The 26100-nt window shown below is 45.7% G+C and overlaps 1 protein-coding gene across 14 annotated transcripts in view; it reads right to left on the bottom strand.

Annotated features, from left to right (window-relative positions):
• The window catches only part of LOC119952899 (MAPK/MAK/MRK overlapping kinase-like), a 313636-nt gene that overhangs the window by 150827 nt on the left and 136709 nt on the right, over positions 1-26100 (bottom strand). For all 14 annotated transcript variants that reach the window (XM_038776537.1, XM_038776527.1, XM_038776517.1 and 11 more), the window contains 3 exons: positions 11579-11680; positions 9825-9998; positions 7636-7756 (listed from right to left, as the gene is read on the bottom strand). In XM_038776537.1, coding sequence (XP_038632465.1) covers positions 7636-7756; positions 9825-9998; positions 11579-11680 — 397 coding nt within the window. The remainder of the gene's footprint in view (positions 1-7635; positions 7757-9824; positions 9999-11578; positions 11681-26100) is intronic.

Raw genomic sequence — 26100 nt, 5'->3', positions numbered from 1 at the left:
ATAATCAACCGGTGAGTGTCCAAGTCTGGAATCTTCCCCAATACCTGCCTCAAACAATCCACATCATCCCAATTCAGGGCATAAATATTCACCAGGACCACCGGTGTCCCCCCCCCCCCCCCCCCCCCCAGTTTCCCACTGACCTTCACAACCTACCCCCCAGGATCGGCCACAATACACCCCATTTCAAATGCCACCCTCTTATTGATCAACACCACCACTCCCCTCGTCTTCATATCCAGCCCTGAGTGGAACACCTGCCCCACCCATCCCTTCTGCAGCTTCATCTGATCACCAACTTCAGTGCGCCTCCTCTAGAAACACCAAGTCCACCTTCAGACTCCTCAGATGCGTGAACACATGCGTCCATTTAACCAGCCTGTTCGACCCTTGCATGTTCCACGTGATCAGCCTGGTTGGGGGAGCTCCCCGCACCCCCCTCCCCTACCGATTAGCCATACCTCTTTTTGAGCCAGCCCCCAGCCTGAGTCATGCACCTCTCTGGGCCCATCCTCGAATGTCTGCCGCCATTTCTCCCTTCCTAGTTGTGCAACACCAACTGCACTCATGTCAGAAAACCTCCCCCTCCCCTCCCGTCACCAGCAAAGAATCAACCCCATTCCCCCCCCCCCCCCCCCCCCCACCCAGTCCCTCCTCCTGATGACCACCCACTTCACTTAAGTTAACTAGCTCACCCAGTTAGCATGGTGGGCCCGCCCAAGGTCTCCCTTCCCATTCACACAAAGCTCCTCTCCAAAGTCGAGTGTCCTCACACTCCTCCCAGTTCATGGTCCCTCAAAGTCCATCGCCTTCTCTGGTGAGTCAAAATAAAACTCCTGTTTCTGGGGTGTCACCCATAAGCGGGCAGGGTACAGAACCCCAAACTTCACCCCCTTCTTGAAGAAGGCAACCTTTATTCGGTTGAACCGAGCTCTCCCCTTTGCTAACTCTGCACCCAGGTCTTTGTAGACCCGCAGATCACTCCCTTCCTAGGTGGTGCACCTCCTGGTCTGCCTCATCCATTTCAAAATCTTTTCTTCGTCCAAGGAACAATGCAGCTGCACCACCATCACCCTCAGCGACTCGCCCATCTGTAGCCTCCTCCTCAGAGCCCTGTGTGCCCAAGCCACCTCGAGGGGCCAGTCAAAGGTCCCCTCACCATCAACTGCTCCAGCATCCTCACCACATTCTTGCCAGCCTCCACTCCCTTGATATCCTCAGGCATCCTGACGATCCTCAGGTTCCGTCTCCTGGAGCAATTCACCAGGTCCTCCAATTTCTCTCTCAGCCTCTTCTGGCTGTTGAAGACCATCTCCAACTCCGCCACCAATGAGGCCATCCACTCCTTATGCTCCCCCACCGCCTTCTCCACCTTTTGATTCGCCAGGCCCTGAGCTTCCAATTTCCACCCCAGCTCTGAGCGGTTCCACCACTCATGTCTTCCAAAGCCTCCTTTCTCTGCTGCTAGAGTTTCCCATCCAAATACTCCACAAGCTGTTCAGTTGACCACTGGGCAGGCAACGCTGCCCCCTCCCCTTCACCACCTTAACCTGTAGCACACCATAAAAACTGTCCTGCTCCAGCTTTCTCGTGGCACGTCCCATTCTCTGATCCATACACCGATTACCTTCCCTGGGCACTCACACAGTTTTTGTACTCAGAAAGTCCCTCATACGGGTGGGGAAGGACTAACAAAATCCACCTTGAGCGGGAGCCACAAAATGAGCGACGTCCATGGCTGCCACCGGAAATCGAGAGAGAAGTGTTTCTGAAGTCGTGTACAGGAGAATTTTCTTCATCAGTATGTTTCCAGTCCAATGTGGAAGGAGGCATTGCTGGACCTGGTTCTGGGTAATCAGGTGAGTCAAGTTGATCAAGTATCAGTAGAGGAACATTTAGGAAACAATGGTCATAGTACCATAAAAGTTTCAGGTTAGCTATAGAAAAGGACAGAGAATAACAAGAGTAAAAATACTCGATTGGAGGAGATGATGGCACTGTTGCTTCACAGCTCCAGCATCCTAGGTTCGATTCCCGGCTTGGGTCACTGTCTGGGTGGAGTCTGCACATTCTCCCCATGTCTGCGTGGGTTTCTTCCGGGTGTTCCGGTTTCCTCCCACAAGTCCCAAAAGATGTGCTGTTAGGTAATCTGGACATTCTGAAATCTCCCTCCATGTACCCGAACAGACGCGGAATGTGGCGACTAGGGGCTTTTCACAGTAACTGTTTTTGATGTAGCATAAGCTGCTTCCTTGTTGTGCACTCTGACAAAGGAAGGTTCAGACGGAGATAGCTTTAATACATTTATTAAACTGTTAACAATTCTCCTACTTGGATTTGACTCTCCTGTTAATCCTGCTATAGCTACTCAGACTGACGAACTAGTCTGCTACAATCCACGGGGTGGGTGTGATGTGTTTCAAATCAACCCTGTATACTCACTGAGTGTCTCCACTGGAAAGAGGAAGATCATGTGTGCTGTGACCTTTTATATGGGTTGGTGTAATGCCCTCCTGTGGTAATGTCACCTCTGTGTGTGTCGTGAATGCCCATTGGTCATGTCCTATCTTACTGGCCTATTGGTTGAATGTCTGTGTGTCATGTCTCTGGTGCTCCCTCTAGTGTCTAGCTAGTCTACATGTATCTACATTAACCCCTTGTAGATTTACAGTGATGCATATCACCACAGTAACTTCATTGCAGTGTTAATGTAAGCCTACTTGTGACAATAAAGATTGTTATTATAGACAGTTTAGTGGGGTGGGAAGTGATTTATTTTTGAATATTTTTTCATGGATGAGGGTACCACTGACAAGGCCAACATTTATTGCCCATCCCTAATAGCCCTTGAGAAAGTGGTGGTGAGCCACCTTCTTGAACTGCTGTCGTCCATCTGGTGAGGTACATCCATAATGCTGTTAGGGAATGAATTCCAGAAATTTGACCCAACGACAGTGAAGGAAAGGCAATATAGTCCCAATTCAGCAGTGTGTGATTTGGAGGCTCTCCTGCCGTTGGTCCTCCAGCAAATGGTGTTCTTCCATTTTGGTCTTCATTTACAGTCCAAGTTCCAGCATAAGCAACACCTCGGCTGATTTGATAGCTCACAGCTGAAAGTGGAAATCAGATGCTCAACCCTCCCAAGTGGTCACCTCCAAACTAGAGAAAGTAGTTTCTCAGAACAAGTATTGAGAGCAAAGGTCTATCACACAATTAGGCAAGAAAGCAGCTATGAAATTTCAGTACTTAAGGAAACGTTTTCCTATCATTTTTTTCAATACCTTCAATTGCCACTGTACTAACCTTTTTTCACTGGTAGGTTCCAGGAAGACCAGGAAACCCATGCACCTACAGGAAACCCATGCACCAGCAGGAAAATCCCCAAACCTAAGTTAATATCACTTTAAGCGAGCCGTTTTAAGAATCCACCTTTCATTCTTGAGGCGGCTGCTCCAATGCAGCCTAACACAGTGCAATTAAATGCACAAGCCAGTAGATTGGAGCCAGCTTCTTGGCGAGCTCAATTTCATTGCTTTAATACTCCGCCCTCTCCCAGGCTCTTTCTCCACAAGCAAAACTTTTCCCCATTGTGATGATAAGTAGATTGTCATCTGTATGTAAATAATAATATATGTATAATTGTTGTAGTTCCAGCATCCAACCACCAGGTAGTGTGAATATGCAGATACGTGACCTGGACACACCATGGGCTGTATTCTCCAAAAATGGGGCCATGTCCCCACACAGGCGTAAAACGCTGGCGTTTCATTCTTTTTTTTTTTTTTTTTTTTTATAAATTTAGATTACCCAATTATTTTTTCCAATTAAGGGGCAATTTAGCGTGGCCAATCCACCTACTCTGCACATTTTTGGGTTGTGGGGGCGAAACCCACGCAGACACGGGGAGAATGTGCAAACTCCACACAGACAGTGACCCAGAGCCGGGATCGAACCTGGGACCTCAGCGCCGTGAGGCGGTTGTGCTAACCACTAGGCCACCGTGCTGCCCCGGGCGTTTCATTCTTGACTTTCCTTAAAAAAGTCAAGAGTGATTCACTTACCTGCAGGGTGCTAGGAAGGCCCACCAGTGTTTCTCGCAGCTCTGGCTGTGGATACAGGGCCCAGCACTTCCGGTCGAGTGCCCGCACGTGCACACGGCGGCGGGCTCTAGCAGCTGCGCCATGTGCTATGGCAGACTCGGAAGCGGACCGATATCGACAATGTAGGCCTCCCCCTCCAGTGGGGCGCACCCATGGTTCCAAGCCGCCCGATCAATGCCCCAGCCGCCCATGAGGCCCCCCCGGGTGCTCGACCCCCCCCCCCCCGCCTCCCCACCAGGGCAGCCATGGACTGAGTCCGCAGCCACAACCCGAGGCTCCCGACGGGCGATACGTGGTTCGAACCACACCGTCGGGAACTCGGCCAGTTTTGCCCGGAGAATCACTGGGCAGGGGGGGGGGACCTCTGTCAATGGCCCCCCAGCCGTGCCGCGTAATCCGCGTGCGAGCGATTCTCCAGGGACCGGAGAGTATGGGAGCGATGGCGGAACGGGGCTGAGGAGAATCCAGCCCCATGTGTTCCAGGAGAAGGTGTTAGTAAAGAGTTTGTAGCAGTCGCATATTAGAGTAGCTCTGTAGTATGTTAGTGTAAGTTAGTGTTCGACCATTATTTCCAATTGTATTAATCTTAGACATTTTAGTAATTCATTTGTGTAGTGCTAGTAATAAATAACTTTGTAATGTTCTTTGTTCACACTACAGTATCAAGATTCAATACCAGCCAATCAAACAACATTACACCCTTCGGTTTCTGTTTCTGTGTTCATAATGTTGTGTGACCTGCTGTGTATTTCTAGTATCTTTTGTTTATAGTTCAGACTTCCAGCATTCGCAACATTTTTGCTAGGATTTAAGTATTATTTCAGCAATTGGGAATCATTTCCTTGATTTGACTTCCTTTCTTCATGCAATAAAGAATATGTAAAGTCTGTGAGACAAAGGGAAGTGTTTTGAACAATAATAAGAAAAAAAAAAGAGGGCATGCATCTATGAGGAGCTACAATGAATCCTCCATAGAAGCAAGAAATCTATTGGCATGGCTCCCATGACGGAATAATCAGTGCCCTGAATGGTAAGTAACTATAGTATGCTCTCACACTATGACCAAAGTTGCTGTTTTGCTTGTTTGAAGTTTGTCATAAAAAAAGATTAAAGTGATGCTTAAAATACACAAAAACACCATGTGTAATTCAGTAGGTCTGAACCAAAATCATATTTAAAGATGGTGCACAATTATCTGACAAAAGTTTCCCCAATGGTAACTGAGAATAATAAAGTATTTGACACTTTTGGAATTTTAAGATTAACATGGCATGGGAAGATGCGCTTCAGTAGGGATCAAGTTTAAAGTGGAATCCGTTTCCATATATCTATTAGGCAGCTTCTTTGTTAACACAATGTGCAATGTTAATTTTAGCCAATTAAAGCCTTTGAAAATTGTCTCCCAAATGTCTTTAAGTATTTTGGGAAAACAATCAAATGAGGCTGAAGAAAATGATTCTTTTCATTCGGCAGACAACCCAATAATAATCTTTTATTAGTGTCACAAGTAGGCTTAGTAACAGTGCAATTAAGTTACTTTGAAAATCCCCTAGTCGCCACACTACGGTGCCTGTTCAGGTACACGGAGGAAGGAATCAGAATGTCCACTTCAGGGACATTGTGGGAAAGTTTCCACAGTGTGCATACTCAGATTGTTGGGTCCTCCTTAAGCTAAGATTGGTAACTTTGTGGAAAAACACTGAATAAGATTTTCCTCTTCATCACCTAGGCCAGTGTTTTTCAAACATTTTTTCGGGCGACCCATTTTTGCAAAATAGCTGCCTCTAGCGACCCACGCCGCGTTATCGATTTAATAGACAATAGCTTCTCCACAGTTACTTTTTAAAACATCACGTTCATTGTTGGCACTTCTGTACTATTAAATGTAAAAAATTATAATTGAAAATATATTTTGGTCTGGATTTTGGACTAATGGGGAAGAACGGAGACTCACCATTGATCGCAAAGTCAGTCTCACTGAGAGAGCGACTGATCTCAGAAAGTGAGCGGAGAGTAGCATTTTAAATATACATCAAACCCTAATGCACACACAGCACAACTTAAGCATAGATCTGATTGACAAGGTTAAGAGTAAATGAAACAGACATAAACAAGATTAATTGTCACAGAAATTTAACCAAAACTGACAATGTTAATGGTAACAGAAATTCAAGACTAATTGACAATGGTAAGGCAGAAATTAAACATGTCTCCGATTCAGAACGTTAACCCTGAAGTTGGTCTCTTTGTGTGATCATTGACTCTGTGCTTCCTATGCACTGTACTTGAACAGATGCATTTCCCCCCTGACTGGGATGGATGGAAGTTGGTCTCTTTGTGTGATCATTGACTGTGCTTCCTATGCACTGTACTTGAACAGATGCATTTCCCCCCTGACTGGGATGGAAGGAGTTTCCAAACCTATACGCGTCCCCCAGAGCAGAGTTCAAAATGGGGCAAATATAAATATAAATCAGTTTTGTGACAATGGATCAATTGAAAGGTGGGGAGATCAGATCCTGTATAAGGGAGTACTCCGGCTATGAGTTACTAACTGGGATACTGGTGGACATATACTCCAGTCGGCAGTCACTTGGTTTTGGATGGGAGATGCAGGTCTGGAAAAAAAGTTTGTGAAGCACTGATGGAAACTAACATTGTGCAGGAGTATCTGCAGGAAATAAATTTAAAGATAATTGATTTTTTTTTCCTTTTAGACTCTTCAGTTGTAGGTGAAGGGGCTGACTAACCTGGATGATCAGCTGCTGCAGAAACAGGAGTGGCTGCTGGAGGCTGTGTCGGTGTTGGTGATTGTAACAGTGACCCAGGGAGGCCGAAGGTCCACGGCACCGGCCTCTACATCAGCCTCAAGTGGCCACACACTGCAGTGTAGCCAGAATTCACCCAGGGAGAAAATGGGGAAAACGGTCAGACGAACCCCTGGGATCATATTTTGAGACCTTTTTGTGACTCATTTTACATCATCCCGTGACCCACGGGTCACGACCTCATCTTCCCTGTCAAAATACCATCTGGACAATGAACACTTGCTCACTGGCTTTGAAAGCAGACCAAGGCAAGCCAGCCACACGGCTCGATTCCCGTATTGGCCTCCCCGAACAGGCGCCGGAATGTGGCGACTAGGGGCTTTTCACAGTAACTTCATTTGAAGCTTACTTGTGACAATAAGCGATTTTCATTTCATTTTAAATGACACTAACAGCTTTATCAAGATGTTAGGTCAAGATGAAAAAAAACTAGTTTAATTTGTTCATGTAATCCATGAGCATTATCTACTGGGCCTGTACGAAATAGTTAAATGTGTTACAAAACACAAGGCCAGAGCAATATTAAAAATGAGCTTTTCTGCTTAAGAATTAGTCTAGCGTCATTAATCCAATTTTAAAACATCCTAAACATCATATCCTAATTATGCAATTATTTCAGATAATATTTTGCTGGAAAAATTTGGCACTTGATTTAATGGTGGAACAGTTAAAGGCAGGGTGGCAAGTGACAATGTTCCTCAATTTACCTGTTTACGCCCCTTATGGATTCGCCAGAGGTTGTGCACCACAGCTGGGCTTAGATTGTTCTCATTCCCTTCTAAGCATCTAACTCTACGCTGCATTGTGGCAGCTTGTTTCTCAGCAAATCTACAGGAAAGAGAAATCACGATGGACGTGTTCATTTACTTAATGTAAACTAATAGTCTTCTTTCTCAAATCAAATAATCTATATGGCTCATTAAAATTTTTAGATCAGCCTGCATTTTCTGTTTGTAAATTTTCCCCCAGTTGTCACATTGTGATCAAGTTTATGTAAATTCCACCATTGTAAATTCCCAAGACCACATTTCCCAGTATAATTTCCCTAGCTCAATTTGCAACATTCATTGATAAACCAATCAAAAACAATTCAATTCAAAATGCTTTTACTGGACACACAAGGTCTCTGAATAACAAGGCCTGAGGCATTTGGGCCTTGATTACAGATTTTGAGCTTTGGGTCACAATATAATTGAGTTAGCAAGCTTTGGACACTAATGGCAGCTTGCCAGTGCTATGCAATTGAAGAGAGGGCAAAAGTGACGCTGGCCATGGCCTTCAAGTAATTAACAAAAGGGAACAGGAAAGGGAGGGCGGATAGTTGGCTGCAACCTGATGGACTGTAACTTGAAGAACTGATGGTTAGGCCACATGTAAACCTAGATTTTCTGATTTTTTGCAACTATATTTTATTTGTGCATGCAAAGAGCCTAATGAATATTTCAGGCACCAATATTTTGGCCTCAATCAATATGGCGGGTGCCATAGTTTTGGCTTGTAATGAGCATGAACTTCCTTTTTGGAAGTTTAGGAATCTGTTCAATGGGTGCTGTGTGGCTGTATTTTCATGCCATCATATTATATGGTTTCAAACAGTTCACTTCGGATGTCACTATCTCAAAGAAGTCACCTATTATGCTCAGAAATAATCTTGTCCGGAGCTGGTTACTAGGTTAGAGTTCCTCAGACAATCCTCAGATTTTATCCTGATAACTGATTTCAGTGTTTTCAGTGGCATGCAAGTGAGATGAATGGGTCTGTAGATATCTGTACCTGTTTGTCACCTCTTTTGAATATCTGCTGGTATATATGTAGGATAAAGTATCATCTTCACCATTACAGTATTCTTAAATCAAAACTATCATGAAGTTATATTGGCAGCAAATCTTTTCAAATGATAAATTCACAACTTTTTGGTTTATAATGTATACAGACACAGAACCTTTCATGCTTTAATTGCAAAGTTCATGGCTTGTTGGGAAAAAAATTCCTTTGCAAATTCAAATATCTAAGGGCAGCACAGTGGCGCAGTGGTTAGCACTGCTGCCTCACGGCGCCGAGGGCCCGGGTTTGATTCTGGTGCCAGGTCACTGTTCTGGTGGAGTTTGCATATTCTCCCCATCTCTGCGTGGGTCTCACCCCTACAAACCAAAGATGTGCTGGATGTGGATTGGCCACGCTAAATTGCCCTTTTGCTAAAAAAATTTAAAAGTATATTCAAGTGTCTAATTTACAAAGTAGTTATATTTGCCTGCTAAAAATGAAGGACATAATGACTGTGCTTCAAAAGTAATTTGTATAAATTAACACTTAACACAATTCTCAGGGATGAAAGATGGCCCTAAATAAATGTAATTTATTTTCTTTCCCTTTCAACTGAATTGCTTATGGTATGGAACATACTACTTTAAATCCCAAGGCTTTGATAGTGTCCAAATTTGTTTTGGTTTCTTGAGTGGAAAATGCAATGGGAAAGTCAACAGAATATCAGTAATGTTTATTGAGATAATTATCCTTTTGAAAACCCTGAATAAAATTTCACCCCAACCACTGGAATTATTACTATTTTTTCAACAAAGTAAATCTACTGTTGTTTGAAGGTGAACAATCCATAATGTGCTACTTAGCATTCATTTTGTGAAAGGGGGAAGACATTCAATTTTATACCTATAAACACAATTCAATTTCTGAAAGTGCAAAGTAAAACGTTATGATTCAACCAAAATATTAAATGGAATTATTTTTAAAATATCAATACAATTGTAGAAAATGTATCTATTGACAGGTGCAGAGAGTTGGTTCAAGAGAAATATCGAATATTTTCGTGGTCAAAGACAGATTAATACTCAATGAGAGGAATAGCTAAGTGTCATGCTGCTTGGAAACCTTGGCTCACCTCAATTCACGGAAATAAGGATGCTGTAATGCCCGCTTAGCAGTGATTCTTTCTTCAGGGTCATACTCCATCATTGCATGCATCAGTGAAATACTCTCAGAGGTAGGGTGCGGAATGAGACAAGATATGCCTGTTCCCTTTTTTTGTGGGAAGTCAAAACTCATAGCCCGTGTTCTACATTGAAAAAGTAATTATTTTACTCAAGTAGTCTAAAGCAAAACAGCTTTAAGTAAACAGCATTTAAAAGACATTACAAAAATTAACAGATGAAACCACACAATTGTTTGAACTTCAATTCCTGTGGTATTATAAATTTCTTCTTCATTAGGCAACCTTCACATATCACAGGAATAAACAAAAGATTTCTAACAGAAATTACAGGGACTTTATCCCTTGAAAGAAATTTTGAGTTTGATAGTGAATAATGTTAACCAAATGATCTTCTCTTCTCTAAACATTGTAAAATCATCTTTGGCCCAATAGCAAAAGCAGAACACTGACTTTGGAAGTTGACCTCCCCGACTATCTTCTCCAATCCCTTGTGACGGTGATCCTGGAGGGTCTCCTGCAGAGCTAATGCACATTAATGCCTCCAGTGCCCATTACTCTGAAACCCACTGTATACCCAGGGTTTTCAGTTTGTGATAATTCATATTGTAGTAATATTTTTGTGAACTTCCTTTTAAGGTACAGCATGCCTTTAAGAAGAGAAGGCTAGAAGTCGGCAAACAAATGTGTCACCCCTAACCTGCTTTGTGAAAAGGCTGCAGGCAACTTGGAGGAGCAGACAGCCGTTCAAGAGCCGGTTTGGAAGAAAGAAAATCAATATGACATATGAAAGGAAGATTAAGAATTAAATATGTATTCATATGTTTCTTAAAGGTACATCAAAGATCTTCAAATGCAATTAAGTACTACTAATGTTTCCTTTTAATCCTTTCCAATTTTTATTCAGCAATAGGGCTCAACAGAAAGACTAACGAGATTTTGTTTCATATTATTACATGACCAGAATGAATGTCTGCAATAATCTATTCTCACTCCATCGGTTTGGGGTTTTACTTCATTAATATGTGCAGCAAACATTCACGACATTGGTCCTTGGAATAAGAGGTGGTCCAATGATGAGAGGCTGAGTAAATTGGGCACATTCGCTGGAACTAACAATGCAAAGTCATCTCATTGAAGCGTATAAAATTCTGATGAGGTTTCAAGGGTAGACAGCATTAAAAGGATTTTTATGGAAAATGACGGAATTAAAAATTTGGGGACATTTCTTTCTTAATTTCAGTATGAGGTTTCAGAGAGGTTGTTTCACGTGGTTAGGGGATCTAGAGCAAAGAGACACAGTATCAGAATAAAGGATTGATCATTTAGGACTGAGATGGGGAGAAATTTCCTCAAATCAGAGGGATGCTTCTTTGGAATTCACTATCATAGAGGGTTATCAATCAAGGGGTAGTATGGTCTAGTCCTACTTCTTGTGTTCTAATTGCCAAAAAAAAGGTACATTCATTATTTACAGCAACTGGTAAATTTGTGCAACAACTGCCATTAGGCAAAAACATTTATCAGCTTCATGTTTTTCAAAAAAATCTTAACATGAAGTTAAACACCTCAATGCTAAATATGCAAAAATAGTAAATAAAAGTACTTCAAAGTCTTTAAATTATTTTTCAATCTTTGAAAAAGTAAATGGTCCAAAACAAAATTCTGAAAGGTATCCATGTTTTTGTAATTTAGGATGTACTTACTGCTTGAACTTCCTTAGGGTTTCGGAGTTTGGAGTTCCAATAACTTCATGGATTTTTGCAATTTGGTCAACTTCATTAGAACCAGGAAAAAGTGGCTGTAGGCTGCAGGCAAAAAGTTTTTGAAATAAATTTTAAGTAATGATTCTATATTTCACTATATTTAAAATCAGCTGTGTGTGTGTATATACATATATGTGGATAAGTGTGCGGTCATGCATTTTGATCAGAAAAATAGGACAGCAATTTATTATCTAAATGGGGAGAGGCTTCGGGGTGCTCCGGTGCTGAGGGATCTGGGTGTCCTCATGCATGAGTTGCAGTAAACTAGCATGCAGGTATAGCAGAGAATAAAGAAAGTGAATGGAATGTTGGCATTTATAGCTAAAGGAATAAAATATAAAAGTAAGGAAGTGTTGTTGCAACTATACAAGGCATTGGTAAGACTGCATCTGGAATTTTGTGGCATCGTTTTGTTTCCCTCATTTAAAAAAATAAATTTAGAGTACCCAATTCATTTTTTACAACTAAGGCAATTAAAAGTGGCCAATCCACCTACATTGCACATCTTGAAAATGAAATGAAAATGAAAATTGCTTACTGTCACGAGTAGGCTTCAATGAAGTTACTGTGAAAAGCCCCTAGTCGCCACATTCCAGCGCCTGTCCGGGGAGGCTGGTATGGGAATCGAACCGTGCTGCTGGCCTGCTTGGTCTGCTTTAAAAGCCAGTGATTTAGCTGAGTGAGCTAAACCAGCCCCTAGCGAAACCCTTGTTCCCCTTATTTGAGGAAATGTGTAGTGGCATTGGAGGCAGTTCAGAGAAGTTCACAAGATTGATTCTGGAGGTGAGGGGATTGTCGCATGAAGAGAGATTGATCAGTTTAGGCCTATACTCTCTAAAGTATAGACTTTGAGGGGAGATCAAATTGAGGCATACAAGATGATAAAAAATTATGGATAAAGTAGACGTGGATCGTAGTTTCTGGGAGTAATTGAGGACACAGTGCAGAAGTTCATCCCAAAGAAAAGAAAGGTTATCAGAGGGAGGATTAGGCAGCCATGGCTGACAAAGGAAGTCAGGGAATGCATCAAGGCAAAAGAGAGAGCCTATAATGTGGCAAAGAGGAGTGGGAAGTCAGAAGATTGGGAAGGCTACAAAAACAAACAGAGGATAACAAAGAGAGAAATAAGGAAGAAGAGGATCAAATATGAAGGTAGGCTAGCCAGTAACATTAGGAATGATAGTAAAAGTTTCTTTAAATACATTAAAAACAAACGGGAGGCAAAAGTAGACATTGGGCCGCTCCAAAATGACGCTGGTAATCTAGTGATGGGAGACAAGGAAATAGCTGAGGAACTTAATAAGTACTTTGCGCCAGTCTTCACAGTAGAAGACATGAGTAATATCCCAACAATTCAGGAAAGTCAGGGGGCAGAGTTGAATATGGTTGCCATCACAAAGGAGAAGGTGCTAGAGAAACTAAAAGGTCTGAAAATTGATAAATCTCCGGGCCCAGATGGGCTACATCCTAGAGTTCTAAAGGAGATAGCTGAAGAAATAGTGGAGGCGTTAGTTATGATCTTTCAAAAGTCACTGGAATCAGGGAAAGTCCCAGAGGATTGGAAAATCGCTGTTGTAACCCCCCTGTTCAAGAAGGGAACAAGAAAAAAGATGGAAAATTATAGGCCAATTAGCCTAACCTCGGTTGTTGGCAAAATTCTAGAATCCATCGTTAAGGATGAGATTTCTAAATTCTTGGAAGTGCAGGGTCGGATTAGGACAAGTCAGCATGGATTTAGTAAGGGGAGGTCGTGCCTGACAAACCTGTTAGAGTTCTTTGAAGAGATAACAAATAGGTTAGACCAAGGAGAGCCAATGGATGTTATCTATCTTGACTTCCAAAAGGCCTTTGACAAGGTGCCTCACGGGAGACTGCTGAGTAAAATAAGGGCCCATGGTATTCGAGGCAAGGTAATAACATGGATTGACGATTGGCTGTCAGACAGAAGGCAGAGAGTTGGGATAAAAGGTTATTTTTCGGAATGGCAACCGGTGACAAGTGGTGTCCCGCAGGGTTCAGTGTTGGGGCCACAGCTGTTCTCTTTATATATTAACGATCTAGATGACGGGACTGGGGGCATTCTGGCCAAGTTTGCCGATGATACAAAAATAGGTGGAGGGGCAGGTAGTATTGAGGAGGTGGGGAGGCTGCAGAAAGATTTAGACAGTTTAGGAGAATGGTCCAAGAAGTGGCTGATGAAATTCAACGTGGGCAAGTGCGAGGTCTTGCACTTTGGAAAAAAGAATAGAGGCATGGACTATTTTATAAACGGTGACAAAATTCATAATGCTAAAGTGCAAAGGGACTTGGGAGTCCTAGTCCAGGATTCTCTAAAGGTAAACTTGCAGGTTGAGTCCGTAATTAGGAAAGCAAATGTAATGTTGTCATTTATCTCAAGAGGCTTGGAATATAAAAGCAGGGATGTACTTCTGAGGCTTTATAAAGCACTAGTTAGGCCCCATTTAGAATACTGTGAGCAATTTTGGGCCCCATACCTCAGGAAGGACATACTGGCACTGGAGCGGGTCCAGCGGAGATTCACACGGATGATCCCAGGAATGGTAGGCCTAACATACGATGAACGTCTGAGGATCGTGGGATTATATTCATTGGCGTTTAGGAGGTTGAGGGGAGATCTAATAGAAACGTACAAGATAATGAATGGCTTGGATAGGATGGACGTAGGGAAGTTGTTTCCATTAGCAGGGGAGACTAGGACGCGGGGGCACAGCCTTAGAATAAAAGGGAGTCACTTTAGAACAGAGATGAGGAGAAATTTCTTCAGCCAGAGAGTGGTAGGTCTGTGGAATTCATTGCCACAGAGGGCGGTGGAGGCCAGGACATTGAGTGTCTTTAAGACAGAAATTGATAAATTCTTGATTTCTCGAGGAATTAAGGGCTATGGGGAGAGAGCGGGTAAATGGAGTTGAAATCAACCATGATTGAATGGTGGAGTGGACTCGATGGGCCGAATGGCCTTACTTCCACTCCTATGTCTTATGGTCTTATGGTCCGGATGCTTCCTCTTGTGGGGCATAATCTCAGGATAATGGATAGCAAATTTATAACAGAGATGAAAACAAACGAGACTTCCGGTGACGGCGGGTGGGAGGCAGCCGCACATTGGAGGGTTCCCATTCGGGAACGACATTTTCGGGGCTTTAAGCCTGGTCCCAGGGGCCACGGGGACAGCAAAAGCAGGGAGAAGGCACAGAGGAGGCACAGTGACGGCACAGTAAAGGAAAATGTCACGGGTGAGCAAAAAAACGGCCGTAAAAAAAACAGCTGAAAGTCCGTCGGGGAGTGGAAAGGTCACTGCGGGGTCACCAAGGAAAATGGAGGCTGGAGCACCAGGGGAGGCCTAATTGCTTACGGCTGAAGAAATGACTATGGTGATGGCTGCGGAATTCGAAAGGCAGTTGACAAAACACATGGAGGCAATGAGGAAGGAGATGAGGGAGGTTTTGAGTGTGCTGGTGGAGGAGGCAATTACCCCGGTGAGGACGGCGGTGGCGAGCGCAGTGGCGGAGGTGCGGAAGCAAGGTGAGGCGCTGAAGGAAGTGGAGAAGACATTATTGCAGCACGGTGATCAACTTACCTCGATGGGGAAGGTGATAGAGATTAACAAGGATCTGCGAGGAAAAATGGAAGACCTGGAAAACAGATCCATGCGACAGAATTTGAGGATGGTGGGGCTGCCCGAAGGAGTTGAAGGACAGAGGCCGACTGAGTATTTTGCCGCGAAACTGGCAAAACTATTGGGGGAGGGGGAGGATCCCTCCCGATATGAACTGGATCGTGCTCATCGGTTGTGGAGGCCTGCACCAAAGGCGAGTGAGCCGCCAAGGGTAGTGACTCTGTGCTTCCGTAGGTACAGTGTGAAGGAGAAGGTCCTGTGCTGGGCCAAACAGAAGCGGGTGGTGCAGTGGGCTGGAGCTGGTATACGTGTATACCAGTTTTTACGGTGGAGCTGGCGAGGAGGCGGGCTGCCTTCAACTGGGTGAAGAGGGCACTGTACGTTAGCAAGGTGCAATGCGGCATTGTATATCCAGTGAAGCTGAGGGTGACTTACAAGCTCAAGGACTTTTATTTTGGAACGGCGGAAGCAGCGGAGGAGTTTGCGAAGGCAGAAGGACTGTGGCAGAACTGAGAAATTGAGAAATGGCCATGTGCCGATGTAACCTCATGACTGTATTTTCTTCTTTTTTGTTTCAGTGCGTGCGGGTGTATGGGCGAAAGGAGCCAATGTTGTATATATTTGGACAAGGGAAGTGATGGGACTTTCACTCGAAATGAGTGCTCTTTGGGGTGTAGGTGGATATGCGGGGTTTGAGTGCTAAAAGGGGATTTCTGGGCTTTCCGAGGGCTGGGCAAGGGGGAAAGGGACTCGGGCGGGGCCTCCACGCTGGCCGGTTTAAGGTATAGGTTAATGGTGACCATGGGCGGTCCCGAACTCCTTTTTCTTTTTCTCCTTTGTTTTTTGTTTCACTGTGGGAGGGTTTGTTTTATTGGATGCATATATTGACAGGTGGGCCATTGTTTTGGGTGGTGGGAGGCTGGGATCGTTGTTATTGTTAAGGGGATTGATTTTGTATTTGTTACCGTGGGTGGAGTGTAAATTTTGAAGGAAAATGTGAAAATGGAGAATAAAAACATTTATTTAAAAAAAAGAGATGAAAAGAAACTGCTTCTCCCAAAGGGTTGTGAATCAATGACATTCACTACCCTAGAGTCCAGTGGATGCTGGGACAGTGAGCACATTTAAAGAGGAGTTTGACAGATTTTTAATTGGTAATGGGTTGAAGGGTTATGGAGAACGGGCAAGACAGTATAGCTGAGGCCATGATGAGATCAGCCATGATCTTATTGAATGGTGGAGCAGGCTCAAGGGGCTAAATTGCCTACTCCTGCTCTTAGTTCTGGGGCAAAATTCTCTGACCCCCCCCCCCCCGCAGGGTCGGAGAATCGCCCAGGACCGGCGAAAATCCCGCCCCGCCGTGGCAGAAATTCTCCACCACCCGGGAATTGGCGGGGGCGGGAATCCCGCCCCGCCGATAGGCATGCCCTCCGCGCCGATCGCCGATCGCCGAGCCCCCCGCAGCGATTCTCTGGCCCGCGATGGGCTGAAGTCTCGCCGCTGAGAGGCCTCTCCTGCCGCCATAGTTTCAACCACCTCTGGTGACGGCAGGATTGGCGGCACGAGTGGGCCCCCGATCGGCGGGCGGGCCAGTGCCGTGGGGGCACTCTTTTTCTTCCGCCGCCAGCACTGCCTCCACCATGGCGGAGGCTGAAGAGAATCCCCCAGCGCGCATGCGCGAACTGGTGAAGGTCTTTCGGCCAGCCCTGGCGCCGGGCTGCGGGCGTCAAAGGCCGCTGGCACCGGTTCTGGCGCCAGTTGGCGTGGCGCCAACCACTCCGGCGTGGGCCTAGCCCCTAAAGGTGCGGAGAATTCCACACCTTTGGGGAAGCCCGACGCCGGAGTGGCTGGCGCCACTCCGCTACGCCAGGAACTCCCGCTCCGCCGGGTAGGGGAGAATCCCGTACCCTGATGTTCTAAGGGAGAAGTATTGTCTGACTTCACCATCCAGATCTTGGTTTGTAGCCCTGTATGTAACAGCACCTCAAGCACAAATCTGGAGTTCTTTATTAATAAGGGTTTTTCTTGATTAATATGGAGATCAGGGGTAATGGGAAGAAGTCAGGAAAGTATCAGCCATGATCGAATGGCAGAGCATACTCGATGGGCCAAATGTCCTAATTCTACTCCTATATCTTATGGTTTTATGGTCATATATGGGATCTCCTGTGGCATTAGAAATACATAAGACATTACAACATTTCGCTCACCCAGCCCATATCAGTGTTTACTCATCCCATGAGACGTCAGTTCTAACAAAATGCACCCATTTCATTACCATATTCTTTCATTATGAAAATGAAATGAAATGAAAATCGCTTATTGTCACGAGAAGGCTTCAATGAAGTTACTGTGAAAAGCCCCTAGTCGCCACATTCCGGTGCCTGTCCAGGGAGGCTTTAATCTTTAATGTTGACATAGTTTCCACCTCAATCACCAAATCCTGGAAGAGAATTTCACAGCCTCACAAGTCTCTGTGGAAAGAGGTTCTGCCTGTTCTTCATTCTTAATCGCCTACATTTAACCTTGACATTTCAACTACAGAAAACAGTCAGCCTATTCTATCCTTTCATAATTTTATACATTTTCATCATATTATCATATCATTTGCATGGTTGTAATGCGAAGAAAACATCAAACCAGGCAACATCTTAGAGTTTGTACACTGTAAGCTTTCTGAAGCAACAATATTCTTCCCATAAGGTGAAGCTCAATAATCGGCATAGTACTGTAACCAAGGGATTAAGATTTTATACAGGCTCATTTTGACCTCTTGCCTTTTATATTTGTGAGAAGACCTAAGAATTTGACTAATCATTCTTTGCTGCTTCGTGATCGAGTTGCTGCTTTTCATGTTCTATTAACTTGTACTCCCAAATCTTTCAGTACATCCACCGCAAAAAATCCCACTTCTATTTAGAGTATGAGTGTTTTTTAACCAAAGTGTGTCACCTCATATTTATGGACTTAGAATTCCAGCTGCCATTTTTAGTCCATTTCCATTCTCCTATCTTATCAATACTCTAGAACAGTGTTCTTCAAAGTCGGGGGCGCGACCCGCGGACGGGTGTCGGGAGGGTCGCGGAGCCGTTGTCCGCGGCGCTCCCGATCGTGCAAATCCCGCGCAGCAGCTGGCTTTTCATAACGCCGGCTGCAAGCGGCCACGAACATGTTAAAAAAATAATAATTCGGTCGCATTGCGCATGCACGCACGATGATCGGCGCGCATGCGCATTAACACATGCGCAGAGCGGCTGCTATTTTTTTAAACAGTTGCAGCTTTTTGTTTTACAAGTTCTGTAGTGGTTTTTATTCATTTATTCAATTCATTTATTTTTTATTTTTTAAATTTATTTTATTCATTTTATTTTTTTTACAAGTTTGGGGGTTTTTATTCATATTTTTCCATTTATTTTACTCATTTTATTTTTTTTATAAGTTCGGGGGGGGTTTATTTGATAACATTTTAAAGGAAAAAAGTTCAGAACTTTGGACAGATGGAGACTCCATACTTTCTGACACTGGAAAGCTTCACCTTCATCCAACAGGTTCTATTGGAGGAGCGTGTATGAGGGCCAAAGAGACCCAAAACCATTTCCTCCATTTTTGTCAGCAGCAAACAAGATAAGAGAAAATGTTGTTTCGTATATAGTTTACCCACAGTTAATGTTAATAATTCATTTACAGCTTTAGCTACAAGTGTTCTTGTAATAAATCAGGCCATCTGACAAACTAAATGGCACCTGGAATGGGGTTGGATGGTATGAAACACTGAGAAAGCCTGCCACACAGATTTGAAGATTTTCCAGACTGCAGAATTAACAGCATGGAGTCATTGAAGCCACCAAAGAGTCTCAGCTTTCAGGGTAACGGGGACAGCAACAGGCATAGAAAGCATCCTATCTGGCTGCATCACAGCCTGCTATGGTAACTGATCGACCCAAGACCGCAAGAAACTTCAGAAAGTCGAGAACACAGCTCAGTCCATCACACAAACCCGCCTCCTATCCATTGACTATCTACACCTTCCGCTGCTTTGGGAAAGTGGGCAGCATAATCAAAGACCTCCCACCCGGCTTACTCATTCTTCCAACTTCTTCCATCGGGCAGGAGATATAAAAGTCTGCGAACACGCACGAACAGATTCAAAAACAGCTTCTTTCCCGCTGTTACCAGACTCCTAAAAGACCCTCTTATGGACCGACCTGATTAATACTATACTCCTGTATGCTTCACCAATGCCCGTGTCTATGTATTTGTGTTGTGGACCTTGTGTTGCCCTATTATGTATTTTCTTTTCTGTATTTTACTAAATGATCTGTTTGAGCTGCTGGCAGAAAAATACTTTTCACTGTACCTCAGCGCATGTGACAATAAACAAATCTAATTTAAAGAACAATTTAATCTATTTTTTTACTACAATAAATTAAGATGATCAATCAGATTCATGCAAGGTAGCGATGCTCCTAACAGCGCCAGGGCTTGAAACAATTGCTGTGTTTAATACGTTAAAATTAGCAAAAGATGAAGATAGTAAAGATTTTAACAAAGGATTTCGAACATTTGGTGCCCATTGCAGCCCCAGAAAGAATGAAATTTATGAATGCTATATGTTTAGATCATGTTTAAAGAAGACAGGACAATCCATAGGTCAGTTCATCACTCATTTAAAGTTAAAAGCTAATTTTTTTGCGGTGGAATGTTCCACATGATTTGGGACCAGATTGTGTTTGATGTGAATGAAAATAAGCTGAGGGAACGGTTGCTGAGGGAATTGGAGCTGCCTTTGGAATGAACAATTAAGATTTGTCAGGCTCAGGAGCTACCAGCACAGTATTCTAAAATGTTACTCTGTAATATCTTCTTCTTGGAGGAAAACAATCCAGTCGCCGACGTTTTCGACAATGAATGCGTTACTATTTCCAGGCAAATAACATCACCGAAAACAAGGGCAGGTGGTAATTCTGCTCACCGCCTGTTTGCGGTGATTACGAGCATTACGTACACAGCTGTGCCGGACATCAAGACGTTTGATGAACTTGTGACCTTGGTGGGGCAACATTTCAACCCAACTCCGTCCACGATAGTCCAGCATTACCGGTTTAATACCGCAGAGAGGACCCCAGGACATATGGCACTTGATGAAACTTGATGAGTTTCTATGTAGGCTACGCAGGATTCTGGAGTACTGTGACTATGATGAAACTTTGTCAGAAATGTTACGCGACTCTTTGGTTTGCGGTATTAACAACGCGGCCACCCAGAGAAAGTTGTTAGTCGAGCCGACATCGACTTTTACACCATTCAGATGGTATTATCCCGAGAGAGTGCAGAGAGGGGAGTGCAGGAGCTACAGAGAATGGAGGTGCATGCCTTGGGGCGCAACCCTTTCCATCCAAAATCGCCTCCCTGCACCCCTGCCGTACCTTGGGCGGGGCGGTGTTCAGATCGACGGCAGTGGCTGCCGGATGTTTGTCCCCGAAGGGAGCCTTCGCCAGATCCGATGGATGAAGAGCCATGTCAGTGTCGGACATGTGAACACCAACCCCGTCTTGGACGCCGGCCCTGGTGGAGCCAGAGGCACTGTCGTTCCGACAGAAATTGGGGCCAGCCTAGGGGCTGTACCTTTCATTTGGATGAACCTGTGGCAACTACTCCCGAGGATGTGGATACGGAGGAAGACTGTCTGCAGCTGTATTGTGTGGCAGCTCCCCGTGTGGCCCCCATTAAGGTGACAGTATGGGTCAATGGTCACTCGCTTGAAATGGAGTTGGACACTGGCGCAGCGGTTTCCGTGATTGCCAGAGGACATTCAACCACATCAAGCAGGGTTTACAGACCCTTACTTTAACCGACACACAGGCCAGGTTGGCCACCTACACGGGGGAAACCATTGGACATTGCTGGAACTACGATGACCCCTGTTGCTTATGGACGCCAGGAGGGGCGTTTCCCGCTTATCATAGTGCCTGTTGGGTTGGGACTGGTTGTGCCATTTACGGCTGCAGTGGCAGCACATCCTTCAAACAGGTTTTGGAGAGTTGACGGAGGTACTAGGACGGTACCCAGATGTATTTAGGTCCGGTTTGGAGAAGATAAATATCCATATATATCCAGGTCGAACCAGGAGCCACGCCACGCTATTTCCGGGTGCGCCCAGTGCCTTACACCTTGTTTGAGAAGGTAGAAGGGGAGCTCACTCGTTTGGAGTTCTTGGGTATTATCAGCCCCGTCCGTTTCGCTGACTGGACAGCGCCGATTGTATCTGTATTGAAGCCAGATGTGAAGGTTCGCTTGTGCGGCGACAGTAGACTTAGTGAATACGGCTTCTCGGCTCGTCCAAACTCATGCCCCGCATAGAAGATCTCTACGCGAAGCTTGCAGGCGGATTCTCGTTCACAAAATTCGATACGAGTCACGCCTACCTACAGTTGGAGCAGGACACTGCCTCCCGGCCATATGTAACTATTAATACACACTGGGGCCTGTATGAATATACATGGTTGCCCTTTAGAGTATCCTTTGCCTGCGCTATCTTTCAACGTGTCATGGGGGGCATCTTGAGGTTTACCATATGTCACTGTTTACTTAGAAGATGTTATGATTACGGGGATGTTGGAGCAGGAACATTTGGAAAATTTGAAGGCTGTCCTTAGGAAACACTTCTCCGAGGCTGGAGTCCGTTTACGTCATACAAAATGCGTCTTTCAGACGAAGGAAGCGGTCTACCTGGGTTATCGGGTGGACCGCAGAGGTTTGCACCCCTTAATTGAGAAGGTGCGCGCAATTCCAGGTCCCTGCCCCGACACTTCGCATCTTCATTGTTTTCTCGGCCTCGTAAACTATTATGGGAAGTTCCTCCCCAATCTGGCAACGACACTGGCCCCATTGCACCTTCTGTTAAAGAAGAATCACACCTGGGTTTGGGGTCAGCCGCAAGAAACCGCTTTCCGGTGGGTGAAACAGCAATTGTAGTTGCCTGGGTTATTAACCCACCATGATCCTAAAAAGCCTTTGCTCATCACGTGCGATGCATCCCCATATGGTATTGGGGCTGTCCTGTCCCAAAAGATGGAGAATGGAACCGAGCAGCCGATAGCTTTCGCCTCCCCCACATTGCCTCCCCCACATTGACTGCAGCAGAAAATAAATAATCACAAATCGAGAAGGAGGGCCTGGCGGTGGTTTTTTGTGGTGAAACGCTTCCACCAGTATGTTTATGGCTGCCACTTCACACTATCGTTTCTTTTTTTTAAAAACATTTTATTACGGCATTTGTAATTTTTATAATGGTAATAACAACAACAGCAGCATAAACATGGTACATAAAACATTTCCATTCCTAGCACGTTCTTCGCACCTCCAATCAATGAAATAATAGCCCCCTAGATTTCTGCCTCTGCTGACATTTTAATTTTCTCCGAGAAAGGCGACGAACGGCTGCCACCTCCGGACGAACCTTAACATTGACCCTCTTAGGGCGAACTTTATTTTCTCAAGACTGAGAAATCCAGCCATGTCACAAACCCAGGTCTCTAATTTCGGAGGCTTTGAGTCCCTCCACATTAACAGTATCCATCTCCGGGCTACCAGGGAGGCAAAGGCCAAAATGTCAGCCTCTCTCTCCCCCTGGACTCCCGGCTCTTCCGACACTCCAAAGATCGCCATCTCTGGACTCGGCGCCACCCGTGTTTTAAGTATCGTGGACATAGCCTTAGCAAAACCCTGCCAAAACCCTCTAAGCTTCGGGCATGCCCAAAACATATGGACATGGTTTGCTGGACCTCCCGTGCACCTTGCACACCTGTCCTCTACCCCAAAGAACTTGCTGATCCGGGCCGCCGTCAGGTGTGCCCGGTGGACTACCTTAAATTGTATCAGGCTAAGCCTGGCACATGATGAGGATGTGTTAACCCTGCTTAAGGCATCTGCCCACAGACCCGCCTCTATCTCTCCCACTAGCTCAGCTTCTCACTTGCCCTTTAGTTCGTCTACCTGAGTTTCCTCCGACTCCATAAGTTCTTTGTAGATATCTGATACCTTCCCCTCTCCCACCATGTTCTGGAAACTACCCTGTCCTGTATCCCCTGTGGTGGCAGGAGCGGGAAGGTCAGAACCTGCCTTCTCAGAAAATCCCGTACCTGCAGATATCTAAACCCATTCCCTGCTGGCAGTTCAAATTTCTCCTCCAAATCCTTCAAGCTAGGGAAGCTCTGTCTATAAACAGATCTCCCATCCTCTCAATTCCAACTCTTTACCATCTCCGATTCCCTCCATCCAGCCTTCCCGGCACAATCCGATGGTTGTTGTAAATCGGGGCCCAGATCAATGCTCCCTCCGCTCTCCTATTTTTCCTCCACTGCCCCCAGACTCTCGGAGCCGCCACTACCACCGGGCTTGTGGAGTATCGGGCCGGCAAGAACGGCAGAGGAGCCCTTATCAGTGCTCTCAAACTTGTGTTCTTACACAATGCCGCCTCTACTCACTCCCACACTGACCCAACCCCCCCCTCTCCCACCCAATACCCACTTCCTAATCATGGCCCACTACCCACTTCCTAATCATGGCTATATTAGCCACCCAGTAGTAGTTACAAAAGTTCAGCAGCGCCAACCCATCCTCCCCCCAACTATGCTCCAACAACACTTTCTTCACTCGCGGGGTTTTACCCGCCCACACAAAGCCCAAAATCACCTTATTCACCCGTTTAAAAAAGGCCCTCAGGACAAAGATGAGGAGACACTGAAAGACAAACAGAAATCTGTGAACCGTCATTTTCACAGTCTGTACCCTCCCCGCCAGTGACAGCGGGAGCATGTCCCATCTCTTAAAGTCCTCCTTCATTTGTTCTACAAGCCAGAACAAGTTTAACTAGTGCAATGTCTCCTATTCCCGTGCCACCTGGATTCCCAGATAGTGAAAGCTCCTTCCTACCATTCTAAACAGCAGCTCTCCCAGTCTCCTCTCCTGCCCCCTCGCCTGGATCGCGAGCATCCCGCTTTTCCCCATAATCAATTTGTACCACTAAAACCTGACAAATTCCCCTAAGATCTGCATAATCTCCCCCATCCCCTCTAATGGGTCCAAAATGTACAGGAGCAGGTCATCTGCATAAAGCGAGACCCAATGCTCCACCCGCCCCCCCCCCCCCCCCCCCCCGCCCCCCCCGCCCCCCCGCCAGACCAGCCCTTTCCAGTTCCTGGAAGCGTTTAACGCCACAGCCAATGGCTCTATGGCCAGAGCAAACAACAGCGGGCGAGGGGACAACCCTTGCCTTGTCTCTCGGTGCAGATTAAAATAGCCCGACATCTGCTGATTCGTACGCACACTTGCTACTGTGCCTGAAGACAGCAATGCACCCAATCAATTAAGCAGTGACCAAACCCGAACCTTCCTAACACCTCTGACAAATAATTCCACTCCACCCGATCAAAGGCCTTTGCCACCTCCATCTCCCCCCCCTCTGAGGGCATCATGATAACGTTCAAGAGCCTTCTAACATTAGCCGTGAGTTGCCTGCCCTTTACAAACCCCGTCTGGTCTTCCCCTATCACCCCCGGGTCACAGTCCTCTATCCTTGTGGCCAATATCTTAGCCAGCAGTTTGGCGTCCACATTTAATGGGGAGAATCCGTGAGTGGACCCAGACAGATCCAGTCCTGTCAAAGGTTCGGCACATAGTCCTGTATGATGGGCAGCATAGACCGCTCCCAGGCGAGTTGCGGCCATTTTCCTCCAAGCTGTCAAAATTTAGCATGGAAGACTGTATCCAGTTGTGGGGGGGATGCATGTGGTCGCCCCGGAAAAAAGCTGATACTAAAGGGCTTGCAATTAGGAATCCGGGTGTGACCCAAAATGAAAATGTAGGCCCTGAGTTATGTCTGGTGGCCAGGCCTCGATGCCAACATTGGGAAGGTGTCCCAAAACTGCCCCATTTGCCAGTAGCTGCTGCCGGCCACGCCCCTACATCACTGGGAATGGCCAGGGCGGCCTTGGGCGCACTTGCATGCGGATTTCGCCGACCCTTTTCAAGGATCCATGTTCCTTTTATTAATCGATACCTAATCTAAATGGCTAGAGGTGCATAAGATGGTGTGCACAACGTCCTACGCAACGATTGAGAAGATGCGTTTGTCTTTCAGTACGCACGGCCTCCCAGAGGTGCTCGTCACGGACAATGGCACTCCATTCACAAGTGAGCAGGTTGCTAGGTTCATGAAGATGAATGGCATATGCCATATCCGCTACCGCTCCACACCACCCGGCTTCCAATGGGTTGGAGGAGCGCGCAGTGCAGACGTTCAAACGGGGCCTAAAGAAAGTCTTCCGGGTTGATGACACTAGATTGGCTCATTTTCGGTTTCGTATTGGACCATTCCACATGCGGTGACTTGAGTATCTCCCCTAATGGGTCGGAGACTTCGCACCCGCCTTAGCATGGTTTTTCCTGACATTGGCGCAAAGTACACCGCACTCAAGAACGGCAGGGGCATGGCCTTTCTCGGCATCGGCCGATTTGGCAGTTTGCATCTGGTGACCGGTGTTCGTTTGAATTTTGCTGGTGGTGCCCAGTGGTTCCTGGCTTTATCTTTCGCCGAACGGGCCCTATTTCTTACCAGGTACAAGCCCAGGGTCGTCTTCAGTGCAAGCATGAGACCACGTTCAGTCTCAGAAGGCCGCCACTTCCAAAGAATTCCCCCCCCCGTGAGCTCACTTAGCCGCAGACGCCAGACACAGTGGAGGTTCATCCTCACGATCTTCCTCTGGCGCCGCACTCAAAGCCTGCGCAGGTCATTGCAGTGCCGCGTTGATATAGGGACCCCGAG

Source organism: Scyliorhinus canicula, chromosome 2, assembly GCF_902713615.1.
Source record: "Scyliorhinus canicula chromosome 2, sScyCan1.1, whole genome shotgun sequence".
Taxonomy (NCBI): Eukaryota; Metazoa; Chordata; class Chondrichthyes; order Carcharhiniformes; family Scyliorhinidae; genus Scyliorhinus; species Scyliorhinus canicula.
The sequence above is the reverse complement of the archived record's forward strand: the minus strand, read 5'-3'. Positions and strand labels throughout refer to the sequence as shown.